We start from the raw sequence: 13,101 nt of genomic DNA on the forward strand, positions 1-13,101 counted from the left end.
GAGGCGTCGGGTACTTGTCTGTGTGTGCGGTCCATGACGCGCCGCTCTGCTCAGGGGACGCCGGCGGCTCGCGCTCGTTCGCGCCGCTCACCCCGGTCAACCCCTCGTCAGCTGTTGGTGAGTGGCGGTCGATGCCGGCCGGCTCAATGAGCGGCGCCGTGTTTGCCGGCGGCGCGTCGATGTACGTCCGTGCACGGCCGCGCCGCCGGACTGTGCCGGGTCAGCGGGTCTGGCGCCGAAACCGTGAGCCGTGCCCGTCCACCGGCCGGCGGGGGGTCATGGCCTCCGGGCCCGCGTGGGGCGGCCAGGGGCAGGGTGTGCGTGCGTGCCAGGAAGCGGCTATTGACGCTAATCCTCGCCGAAGTTCACGCCGTGAATGGGGCCCGATCGACCGGGGATGGGCGGCCGGTGCTGTGTGGCGGCGGAAGGCAGCGGCCGCGGCGGTAGGACCGACGGCCCGCCGCCGCCAGACTGCTGTGTGTAGCACTGCCTTCCCGCACTAGCCAGGTGTGCTAGCATCTGCGGCGACACTCGTGGTGCGCGCGTGCGGCGCCCGCTGATAGTGGTCAGCTGATAACAACAGCTGACGCGCGCACGGGTCATCTCGGCTGGTAGCCGTTGGCGTTCGCTGCCGTTTAGGATTGAGCGGGTCCTGCAGAGGAATCACGAAGAAGGTGACATGGTCACGAAGCGAGGAACTATGTGCTTAGTGGGCAGGGTAAAAGCACATTCAAGATAGCGGCGAGAGAATAAATGGGTCGCCGCGGCGTAATCTGGTGCCTTCACTTATTGCGACATGCGCTCAGTAGATGGCGGCATCAGCCACAATTGTGCATGGCCTTGGTTAAACGGGATAACGGGACTGGGCCTTTAGCTAAGCGTGGGGGATCGAGGGCGGCAGATACTGCTAGTTCTGCCGTGTGATTTTAAGCTTCATAAATACCCTTCGTTGTCTGCCATTGTCTGGCATGCGACATCAGGGATTTGCCAGGATTTACGGAATGAATCCCCCCTATAGATCCCATCGTTTTTTTCGGTGGAGGGGAGGGGACCTCGCGTGGTAGTTAAGGCTCTGCTTTGTCGCCGTGTGATCGCTAACGCGTCCTTGCGTGTGTCAGGTAAACGTGGACTGTCTAAACAACTTTGTTTGTTCTCTCCATCCGTCTAGGGAACTGTTGCACTCAGTGATACGGTTCATGAGAGTTACCGACTGAAGTCTGCCCGGGTGTGGTCCGCATCAGGAGCCTGTGCTGTCCCCTACCGCCCAGCCTTACCGGATACCATGACCAGCGCTGGCGCCAGTTTGACCCACATTTGCCTAATGGGGTGGGGATCGGGCCCCGCGTGAGAGCCCGCCCACCTGGCCCCTGAGCAGTGCGGCGGTGCGCCTGGCCGGCCGCTGTTGTTTTTGTGTTTGTTTGAGGGGCGGCCGTCCGTGCGCGTGCTGTTTGTGTTGGTTGTGTTTATCGTGTTCGGTTGGGCCGGCGGCTGGTGCGCTGGCCAGTCAGCTGGTGCGCTGATCAGTCAGCTGGCCGCTGGTCAGCCGGCCGGCGCCGACGCGGAGGCCGGAGGTGCGCGCCCCGTGCGGCCGCTGATTTATTGAGTGTCCGCCGTATGGTCCGGTGGCCGTGACGCTCGTCCGTGCGGCGGCGGCGGCGGCGGCGGCGCGTATCGACCTGTGCGCGCCTCCGCCTCCGCCCTGCCCGGCCCGCCCGACCCTGCCCAGCCCAGCCCAGCCCAGCCCGGCCTTATGTCTGCGTCGGCCTGCTTTCAGTTAGCGAAGGCGGCACGGTGGCGGCCTCGGAGACGGCCGTGGCGGCCGGGGTGGGCTCCACCTACGTCCAGCAACAGTATGTAGACAGCTCGCCGGAGGCCGGCCTCTACGCCACCACCACTAACGGACAGATGTAAATATATGACTAATCGGCGACGGGGCCACGGCGCCAAGCAGCGCAGCGCCTCGGAGCGCAGCGCAGCGCCTCGCAGCGCTTCGCCTCGCCTCGCCTCGCCTCGCTTCACCCGCCCCGCCCCGCCTCGCCTGGCCTCGCCTCGCCTCGCCTCGCCTCGCCTCGCCTCGCCTCGCTTCGCCTCGCCTCGCCTCGCCTCGCCTCGCCTCGCCTCGCCTCGCCTCGCCTCGCCTCGCCTCGCCTCGCCTCGCCTCGCCTCGTCTCGTCTCGTCTCGTCTCGTCTCGTCTCGTCTCGTCTCGTCTCGCCTCACCTCACCTCACCTTGCCTCGCACACTGTCTCGGGCTTTGGAGGCGGTCCTTCCCCTGTCTATGTCTCTATCTGCACGCCTGGTGAGCTCGCCCTGCTTAGTCTGTCTGAGCGCAACGGCTCGTACGCACGCTGCACACGAATATTCAGCTGGCTTGGTCGTCTTTCTTTCACTTTACGGTTATGTTGTTGCACGTACTTTCCGAGGATGTCCACGAAATATCACTTATCGTCTCCTTTGCATTTATTTGCCTGTCTTCGGTTGTCTTTAGCCTTAAGTGCCGTTCACGCGGTGGACTCTGCGTTTCTGTAGTATCGCGGCCTTCTTAAAAATGACATGCTGAATGAAGGAGTCTTTTGCGTTTGGCCAGTGGCATGATTTCAGTTACGCTGTTGGATGTGACGGCCGTTTGGTCGCCTGCCGGGCTGCCGCTCCGCACTTGGAGTTGGTAATCGCTCGCACGTCTCTTTTCCAGAGTGGCTGCTGTTGGTGCCACTGTAAGTCTGCGCTAGACCAGCCGTCTGTTCTTTCCTCGCGTCCGCCGTAGAGGCTGTCCGTGCTCGTTTCCTCCTGGGGTGTTGAGCATGATGCCTGTTGTCATCACCTCACGGGGTGTTGCTGCGAGTCAGACCACGTGGCCGAGAACGATGCGATGGTGTGGATTGGCGTGTCGCCACGTATCTGAGCAAACCGCCATTTCTTTCGTCAAAGTAATCACCGCCATTGCAAAATGCTTATTCGGCCAGCGTGTACGAAGTCAATCATTGGGACCATCAGCGGCGGTACTTGTGGTGAGCGCTCAGCAGGCGTGGACCGTGTGGCCGTGGTCTGTACACCAGCTGGCTAACCGACCGGGCGCCTCTGCCCTGCAGGGCCTACCCCGCCGTGTACGCTATCAACGACGGCACCGTCACCATGTACACCGGTGATGGTACATTCTACACCAACGGCACACAGGTACCAGTTCCCGGCAGTGGTACCGGTATGGGGCATGTGTACGGCTACCTGGATTAGCCGGCAGTGGCCGCCGGCCGGCCGAGGGCTAGGCTCCGGGGAATCCCCCAATGTCAGCGTTGGTCGTGTCTCATCATCAGTCTCATCAGTCTATTGAGTCGATGCATGCCAAGGCCTAGATCACCACCAATGCCGTCCCTCAACGTAGCAGTGACGAAAATGGCTGGTGACGTGGTCTGCGGCCGGATCTGTTTTAAATATGAATGGCGGCGATGAATGTGGCCGTAAAACAACGCGGTAGATGCGACGTCTTGTGTCACGCGGTAGATGCGACGTCTTGTGTCCCTCGACTGTCCCTGCCCCGTTAGTTACCTTGCCTGGTGGCCCGTTGACATAGCTGAGCGCCGGCCATGTCATTGCCGCCGCGGTGCCGACGCCTGCTGGCGACACCAGCGGCTGGGCGGACGGCGCGCCGTGCTGAGCGTGCCCTTTGTGCCGACAGGGCCAGCCGGTGGCGACCCAGGGCCAGCTGCTGTCCGGCAACACGTACATGATTCACCAGCCGCGCGTCGAGGGCGCGGACGGCCACCCGCTGATGAACAACGCGCGCGGCAGCCAGCAGACGGTGAGTGGACAGAGTGGAGGGGGGCCGCGCCGGCGCCGCCCGCCGCTGACGAGCTGAGGAGCACGGGATGGCACCTGGGCCGCCAAAGGGGAGAAAAACATCGGGAAGACTTCGGAGCAACCCTGTAGAGTCGGGGGTAGAAAAACTGATACCCATGCAGGTGCGTAGCTGCGGAGTGATAAAAGTGTGATGCTCTGTGAGGTAGACGAGACGTGTCAATCAAAATAGGGTTACTTGCAGGACAGCTGTGACTCATTAAAACCATTACCTATTTTGTATCACTAACAAATGCCTTAGAGGCTGGAGGTATGCTGATGCCACTATAACGTCTATCAAGTTTTAGGTATTCCAAGTATTTGCTCCAGTTGAGGTCCGACATTTGCTCGTGGCCGACTGGGAATGGAAGTGGCTCACGTGACCTAGGCCTGAACACTGGACATGCCCCAGCTCGTCAGCGGTCTCTCACGGCGTGTGGGTGTGGGTGTGCCGCCGTGTGGTTTGTTGCGTGTGCGTGTGCGTGTGCCGCCGCGCGTGCCGCGCAGCTCTGGCTGCTGCCGTCGTGTGTGAGCGCCGCTGCCGGCCCGCCTGCCGCCGAGTGCGCCCGCGTTCCCACCGGCTGCCGCCTGGTTTGCCGACGCACTCACTGTTAGACGTGCCGCCTGCACGCGTCGCGGCGCGGCTGCGGTCCGCCGCCGCTGAGAGTCGGCTGCCGTTCAGGAGCAGGGCGGCGAGCAGCCGGCCGGCGCTGAGCAGACGGTCACCTACATGATGACGGCGGCCAGCGCGCCGCCGGCGCCGCCCACCTCCGAGCCGTCCGACCCGCTGGCGCAGGCCACGCGCGTTTCGCCGGCCACGGTACGTGCAGCGGCTGAGAGCGATGACGTGCTGTACGGCTGCTCTCGCCGTCGGAGAAGCTGCTGGTGGTCCGTGTGCGTGTTCCGTTGGACTTTTTCATCGTCTTCTACGCCCTTCGCTCCAATTGGTCCCTTCGCTCCAGTTCCACTCCGGTGACATCGATGTTTTGTACGTCCATCCTGTTTTATCTCCCTCCCTTCTGTCCTCGTTGTGCGCCCCAGTTCTTCTTTCCTTCACTGTGTTGCACCCTCCCGCCCGCTGTGGTGTGAGCAATGCCCAGAAACCTCTCTACCAGTGGTAGGCGGACGTCAGCAATCTGCCGTGTTTTCACGAGATGGCTCGCGCTCGTTTGCATTGACGGTGTACTCGATGGAGTCGTAGCCAGATGCGTGTTGACTGTGGTGCCGGTGCAGCCGGCGCCCTGTTAGTCAGGACGTCGTGCCGTGCCGTGTCGGGCGTCTGCGTCTGTGTCGCTGTGCCGGTGACAGCTCTGTCGTGTTGGCCGGAGCCCGCGGGGGGCTCCGGCCGCTCCGTGTGTGTGCGTGTACATGCGTGTGACGGGGCCGGCCGGCCGTCCCCAGTCCCCGTCCGCTGTCCTCCCGTCCGGCGCCGCCCTCTCCGTCCAGCAGCCCAAGCTGTTCATCATCAACAACACACCGGCCGGCGAGCGGCGTCTGGAGGAGATGGCGCTGCCGGCCACCTCTGATCCCGCCGACTCCGCCGCTGCCGCCCGCAGCGGCGCGGACGGCGCGCCCTGCCACTCGGTCGTCGAGCTGCTCATGCTGAACGGCACCTTCGGACAAACGGTAGCGCCGACAGCCGCCGCTCCCTGCGCCTCGCCAGTCATCCCGATCCTCGGCGCCCTCTTAATTGGAGGCCAACCTTGGTCTCGAATCAGATCCAAGCCCCGTCCGGGCGTAGCCGGCCCAGCCCGCCTAGCGTTCCATGTCGACTAACGTGGTCGTCTCCTCTTTTCCAGTCGTATGACGCGAATTGTGTAAGTGTTCCGCCGCTATTCTCTCACCCTCCGGTGGTGCTGGTTGGTCGGGCGTACTAACCTTGACCGGGTGTGATCCACGGCGCGGCATGCTGGGGCGCCTGGCCGCCCGCCCCCTGCCTCGCCTGCCCTCCCTCCCGACCCCGACCCCGACCCCGACCCCGACCCCGACCCCGACCCCGACCCCGACCCCGACCCCGACCCCGACCCCGACCCCGACCCCGACCCCGACCCCGACCCCGACCCCGACCCTGACCCCGACCCTGACCCCGACCCCGACCCCGACCCCGACTCCGACCCGGACCCCGACCCCGACCCCGACCCCGACCCCGACCCTGACCCCGACCCCGACCCCGACCCCGACCCCGACCCCGACCCCGACTCCGACCCCGACTCCGACCCGGACTTCGCCTGGCCTGTAGCTACAGTTGGGTGCACTCACGTGGGGCGGGCTCCACCTCCGGCGTTCGCGCTGACTGTCTGTCTTCGTCTCGGGGTGCTGCCGGCCGGCCGACCCGGCCGACGCGGGTGGGCGGCATCACAGGCTTCGCGGAGGCCGGCGCGCCCGGGACGTGCACCCGTAACTAGCGTCACTGTATAGTGTACATGCCCTCCACACACGGACGATGCGCCTGCGGGGCACGCCGCTATACCGGGCGTCTGTCTCCCTGACGGGTGGCGTAGAGCATGTAAGCGGCGCTCAGCTGCCCGGATCGGACCCTGCGGGCAGGCTTACGTAGCTTCATTTGCCTGGCTGACGGTAAGCCGGCTTCGTCTGCTGGTGGTTTAGCCGGCGGGCCCCGGGGCTCCCTGTCTTCCGCGAGGCGCTCGAGTCCTCAGCAGCGCAGCCGAAATTACCGGCTGGATGGCAGTCATAAAGATCTCTGGGACGGTCGGCGTCGTGTGCCGTCGCTCGCGCCACGTGGGGGGGGGGGGGGGGAGCTGGCTGGCTGGCTGACTGCTGACACTGATGGGGAACGCATCCTTTCTTCTCTTTTAACCACTTGCAGATTTTTCCGGGTACTTTGGTGAGTTCTGGACGTCTTTGTGTGTCTTTTTCTGACCTGGGTGATCTGCATGAGCATGCTGCATGTGCTTGACGTGCAGGGGTTTGGATTTGTCGTGAGCTGTCTGAGAGCAAGATTGCCTACGGGCAAAAGCTGGCTCCTGGTTGCGTGTTCCTCAGTCGTTATGGATAATATCATCGCCATTGACATTATCAAAGCAGAATCAGTACGCCGACGCCGTGTGTTGACGCAACGTGGCCTCCCAGTAGCGTGCGGTGCCGTGCCGCTGCCGGCGGCTGCGAAGCTCGTTCACTGTTTCGTGGCCGCACAGGTACAATGGCTCAATGACAACTACGAGGTGGCAGAGGGCGTAAGCCTGCCGCGCTCCACCCTGTACAGCCACTACCTGCGACACTGCGCCGACAACAAGCTGGACCCCGTCAACGCCGCATCTTTCGGGAAGCTGATCCGCCAGGTGTTCTACGGCCTGCGCACGCGCCGACTAGGCACGCGGTGAGTGGGGTGTGGCGGCGGCGGCGGGCTGGTCCCGTGCCAGCTGAACGGCCCGACACGCGGCGGGTGGGTGGCGGTTCCGGCCGCGCGCCCGTCATCGGACTGCGCCCCTCCGTCGGGCCCAGCCGCCGGGCCTGCGGCAACTCGGCTCGGCTCTTCAGCCGGCCGCGTCCCACCTCCATCCACGTGGCCCCGCTCGCGTGCGCGGAACACCCTTTATGGGCGGCCTGTGCTGGATGTCATGATAGGCGGTGATTTGATCAGCTATGTTCGTTCCATGCCGCATAGGTGTCTGAGGTCGTCATTTATGACATGGAGCGCAAGGTCTTGTGTGGATTCGGGTCGGCTTGCGTGTCTGAAAATGCCCCAGCCAGCCCAGGCCGATGATTGTCAGACGGAATTGGAACTTAAGAGGCATCAGACACGCACGCCGCCGGCTTACGACCGACTCGTATCAGACATTCAAATATGCTGCCCGCATGCACGGCTCGCGGCGCTGGCTTAACGAGCCTGTCGGCACGTGCCAAGTCACGGCGTCAGCTCCCGGCGCACGCAGTGCAAGGGGCTGTCGGATGTGTGCTTTGGTGAATGTTGGCCTATGCTGCTTTCTGTCCCAACTTTGGCGTTTCGGTGCCGTGAAAAATGGTAATGGGACCTGAAAGGTGCGAAAGAGTAGGGAGTGAGGAGGGCAAATCATAACTGTATAAGTTCGCGTTTTGAAGGCCTGAATATTTACCAGAGGTTTTGGGCAGTTGACGGATATTACTGCACTGTTCTTCTACTGTTCTTAATTACTGCACTGTTCTTCCTGCCACCGCCACCGTTGTTCCTCACTCTGGCTGTGTGCGTTGCAGCGGAAACTCCAAATACCACTACTACGGCATCCGGGTGAAGCCGGACTCTCCGCTGAACAACCTGTCTGACGAGGTGGCGCTGGCCAGCCGCCAGGCTGGCGGACACGGCAAGCGCCCCAAGCGCGACGACTACCAGGAGAACAGCATCGACATGCACCAGACGCAGGTGGGTGGGCGCTGGCCGGCCGGGCTACCCAGCTGGGCCGTAGCTGCATGTCAGCTGTGCGCGCGCGTGGCCACCACAACGTCGGAACGCTGGTGACAGCGAGGAGCGCCTCTCGTATTCAGTAGAGCGCGGGTCATGTTCTGTGCTGGACGCAGGCTCGGCACCCGTGCAATTCCACTTAAACACTAATGAGCCGGGATTTTGCGCTGGGCAGCGATGTCAGGTCGTTGACGGCTTATCGGCTAAGGTCGTGGTACGGTCGTGCTGACGGGAAATTCAGAAAGGATGTCTAAGTTGGGCAGCGCAAAATAACTGCGAGGCGTTGTCTGTTTCTGGAATTCAAACGCTCGATACGCTCTCAGAACGGCTTCACAGAACAGCGATTTCTCACAATTCCAAGAATGGTGGAGCACTCTGTAGAGATTGGCATCAGCCAAAGATGTTTCTAAGCAGCATTGTCAAGCGCCTGACTGAGGCAGCCTGCACCGTGGTAATAGCCGACGGAAATGTGCCCTGACGCGTCCGCTGGTGTAGGGTCGGCGGAGTGCCGACCACCGATCGCACCTGGGCTGAGCTCGTTCAGTCGCCGGCGCCGCGCCCGCGCCCGCGCCCGTCCCGTCCCGTCCCGTCCCGTCCCGTCTCGCCGGTGACTGGTCGGCACGGTTGGCGTGCCGACGGGCCGTGTCGTGAGTCCGTGCTGACGACACGGCCCGTCGGTGCGCCGCCGTTAGGCCCGCCATTGATCGTACCTGAGCTGCCGCCGGCCGCCGGCCTGCCTGCCAGAGATATGGCCGCCGTCGGCCAGAGACGGACCGGTAGCGCCGGCGCCAATATGGAGCCCCTCGCAGACTGGGCGACGGAGGCGGCGGCGGGAGCTGGTCGCTGCTCAGTTGCGATCCGCTCTGGGGCCAGGCTCGGGAGGCCCAGCGGGTCGGGGTCGGTGGTGCTAGCGCACCCATCAGTGGGACGTTAGTGCTGCCGGCTGTAGAGGGCCTCATGACACAACTCTGTGTCGTGGGCGTCATGACACGACTCTGTGGAGCGCTTCATTACACAATTCTGCGAAAGGCTTTATGACCGCAACTCTGTGCAGCGATTCGTGACACAATTCTGTGCCATGGCACAACTCGGTGGAGGGCCTCGTAGACGTCCTGGGTGTACTACGGATGGATGAATTTGTGGGATGAGCGCCTACATTAAGCAGTGCTGGTTGCGTGGGCCCTACGGTCTGACACCACCATCTGACCGTGAATTTCCGGGTCGACGGCGGACTTACGGCGAAAACTTAAACAGCCCGCAATGCTCGGCACGGTTCGTTCCGTGCTCTGACATCACCTGACGTGGCGGCCGCTGCCTCTGGCCGCAAGCCAGCTCAGTCGAAGGTGAATATCGACCGCCTAGAGCGGCTCGAACCCACCCCTCTACGTTTGGACGGATCAGAAAGCAGGCGCTCCAACTAACTGAGTTATCGGAACAAACAGCTTATGATAGCAGTAGCTGGACTGAACTGGGTTTCCGCCCACGAGTTGGCTAGCGCGGTCATGCCTGCTGGTGTGAACACCATGTGACGGTCATGCCTGCTGGTGTGAACGCCATGTGACGGTCTTGCCTGCTGGTGTGAACACCATGTGGCGGTCATGCCTGCTGGTGTGGACACCTTGTGACGGTCATACCTGCTGGTTTGAACACCATGTGACGGTCATTCCTGCTGGTGTGAACATCATGTGACGGTCACACCTGCGGGTGTGAACACCTTGTGACGGTCACCTGCTGGTGTGAACACCTTGTGACGGTCATACCTGCTGGTTTGAACACCATGTGACGGTCATGTCTGCTGGGCTGCTCTCAGGTCAACTGTGCTGTAGTAGCGTTCAGCCAGAGCTGTCACCAAGCCCCATTAGTCTGGGAGGGCGGGCCATTGGTTACCTGGGCCAGTGGAGGGATGTTTGTAGGAGTTAGGTGTAAGCGCTATGGGACGCGCCAGGTTAGCCTTGCGCCTCGTGCCCGTTTTCGAGATAGGGAGGCAGCGTTTTCTGCACGCCATGCCCGCGTCTCGTCACGTCTGTTGTCCCCGTTGTCCTACATGCACCGTGTAATATATGACTTCGTTTCATTCCCTTGTGGTATGGCGTAAGCGACATTAGCATTTGATGAAGTGCAAGTGGTGCACCGAACTGGAATGACTGACAGGCAGCATACCTAACCCTTCACCCTTCATACACCCTTCCACAGGCCCAGATATTCGAGCATACTTAGCCAATGCGATTTACAGGAGCCTTTACATTAAACATAATGGACGGAGGACCTCGGGATAGATGCACGTCCTCAGACATGATATGGATTAGTCCCTATACGCATTAGTGCAGTGCACAGGCCGTCTGGGAATTAAGGGCAAGCCTTCGTAGACTGTGCATGCTTATTCAATGATCTCGGTGATGATCCGCAATGGCAATGGTACACGAAACTAGCGGCCCCGACGATTAGTTCTGTAGCTGGATGTGGCTATGCCTTTTAAAGAGAGCATGGTCAGCCGACACGTCATGATCACTTAGTCGTTTTGTACAGATATGAATGTTAAGGAGAATGGCCATGTTGTATTTCATCGGCCGTGTGGTAATATTGTGCTACCTCGACATAGAATAATCCGCATGTTTATCTTAGCGGCCAACATGGGACGTTATGCGCATTGCGTATGGACGAATAATTAGCCACACGCTGCTGCATTCCCCTAGCTGAACGTGTAGTGAACACGATCAGGTCGTTTGTCAGCGAGGCTCACTTAGATCTAGCGGGGACGGCCCACCCGGCTTCCGACGGACATCAATGCTTCCGTACGAGCAGTGGTGGGGGGTTGTGATTCCGTATAGTCCTGGTGGTTGTGCGTGTAGTAATGTGGTAGTGCTGGGCAGCTGGGCTACATGATCGCCACAAAAAAACACGAATGGCACTGCTTAACGACAGTAAGACCTGATCTGTAGCGTGGCGTAGCAGGCTGGGTCATGTCTCAAATATCGAAATAACTTATGGCCAGGCAGATCGTTTTGTAGGTACTTTCCACATTAGCAAGATCTTGGTTGGTAATTGACAGTCGGCTACGGTTATGATTGTACATGATGTTAAAAGATAGGAGCTGAAGACCGTTACCGATACCAGAATGGTGGCGTCGCTATGTGCCTGAGGTGTGTCGTGCTGACCTGTGCGTCCGTCTGACCACGCTCTCCTGTTCTCCGCAGCAGTACACCGCCGCGTGTCTGACCGCGCTCTCCTGTTCTCCGCAGCAGTACACCGCCGTCCGTCTGACCACGCTCTCCTGTTCTCCGCAGCAGTACACCGCCGTCCGTCTGACCACGCTCTCCTGTTCTCCGCAGCAGTACACCGCCGTCCGTCTGACCACGCTCTCCTGTTCTCCGCAGCAGTACCTGGGCGACTCGTCGAGTGCGGTGCCGATCGTACCGGACATCGACCTGACGGCGCAGACGCTGCCTGACGGCGTGACCGAAGAGGACGTGACCAACTTCACCTCCATCTACCGCGAACACTGCGAGGTGCTGCTCGATGCCGTCACCACGCTCCAGTTCAGCTCGGTCGAGATCATCTGGCAACAATTCTGGCGCTCGGCCAACAACAGCGAGGACATGCTAGACGAGGACGATCCGGAGAAGGTCATGCCCAAGCGTGTGTTGCACCAGCTCTGCGACTGGCCGCCCGTGCAGGACTACGTCAAGACCATGGACTACCTCTTCTACCAGAATCTGGTGGAGGTGCTCATCCCGGACGTGCTCCGAGCCATTCCGAGTAAGTGGGGCGCCGCCGCCGGTCGGTCGGTCTCGCCCATGAGGGGACATCAGGGCGGCTTGTGTGTGTGTTTGGGGCTTAACGATACGCTGAGCTGTTGAGGCTTGAAAGTGTCGCCTGCCTCCCACCCTGGCAAGGAGCACCGCGAGCTTGTATCAGTATCAGTGTCAGTATTTGGAAACCATCCACCTGCTGGTGATTACGGTTTCAGGTCATACACGTGCAGTATAAAAAGGCACACACAAAAGGCGCGCAATAACATGATACGAACGGTAGTCAAAGAGCTAAAACAAATTGCATTCGACGCTCGCCCGGTGTTCAAGATCCACTGTGTCTGACACGTGGCCGAGCGTGCTCCTGGCCGTCGCATAGCGCGGACTCCTGCTGCGCCTGATCCCGCGACCCCCGCAACAGCCGGACGGCAGCGCACCGGACCGCCGCTGTCGCCTGCCGACTCTGCTGCGGCCCGGGCTCCGGCTCCGTCAGCCTGTGCCGGCCGACCCCTGCTCGCCCGGCTAGCTCCCACCCCCTCCCCCTTGCGCTCCTGACCACTCCTCCCCCCGCTAGGGGCTCCAAACTGAGCCGCGTGCCCAGGGTTAGAGTTGTCAACGGGCTGAAACTAATTTCTGCCGCTTGCTGTTTGTTTTTATTGGTTCAAACTGGGATAGGCCGACAGACATTGACGAAGCTGTAGCATCCCTCTTTTTACTCATTACGTCACCACAATGTGTTTGTTATGTATCGCTTTCAGTCCAAACAGTGGAAAGAGCAAGCTGATACAAAAAAACGTGTTCAAAATGTGTGGCGTATCAGATATGATTGGTACACATAAGTATCTGAGCTTGTACCTTTAGACCGCTGAACGTGGTTCGTGTAACAACAAAGTAAACGACTTTGAAAGATTAATGCAATTAAATCTGCTTCAAATCAATAGCCACTGGCTGCTGCTTAAAATTTTATGGGTTAAGGCAATGCAAGGTCATGGCGAAAAATTTTGCTACATATTTGCAAACTATTGCCGCATAAATTTTGCTACTTCTGTAAATGCATGCGAGTGAAGACTGAAGCAAGGCCCACCAAACCTATAAGGCGTTCAGGGATAGGACTGCCAGACTTTTG

The 13,101-nt window shown here is 60.7% G+C and overlaps 1 protein-coding gene across 1 annotated transcript in view; it reads left to right on the forward strand.

Annotated features, from left to right (window-relative positions):
• LOC119109803 (DNA-binding protein RFX2) overlaps positions 1–13,101 on the forward strand; it is a 49,341-nt gene that overhangs the window by 25,721 nt on the left and 10,519 nt on the right. The window contains exons 5-13 of the mRNA XM_037233557.1: positions 55–117; positions 1,775–1,907; positions 3,089–3,173; positions 3,673–3,795; positions 4,513–4,650; positions 5,630–5,647; positions 6,986–7,167; positions 8,022–8,187; positions 11,601–11,982. Of these exons, the coding sequence (XP_037089452.1) occupies positions 55–117; positions 1,775–1,907; positions 3,089–3,173; positions 3,673–3,795; positions 4,513–4,650; positions 5,630–5,647; positions 6,986–7,167; positions 8,022–8,187; positions 11,601–11,982 (1,290 nt within the window). The remainder of the gene's footprint in view (positions 1–54; positions 118–1,774; positions 1,908–3,088; positions 3,174–3,672; positions 3,796–4,512; positions 4,651–5,629; positions 5,648–6,985; positions 7,168–8,021; positions 8,188–11,600; positions 11,983–13,101) is intronic.

The sequence above is a fragment of the Pollicipes pollicipes genome, unplaced genomic scaffold, assembly GCF_011947565.3.
Source record: "Pollicipes pollicipes isolate AB1234 unplaced genomic scaffold, Ppol_2.1 Scaffold_7231;HRSCAF=8579_pilon_pilon_pilon, whole genome shotgun sequence".
Classification (NCBI taxonomy): domain Eukaryota; kingdom Metazoa; phylum Arthropoda; class Thecostraca; order Pollicipedomorpha; family Pollicipedidae; genus Pollicipes; species Pollicipes pollicipes.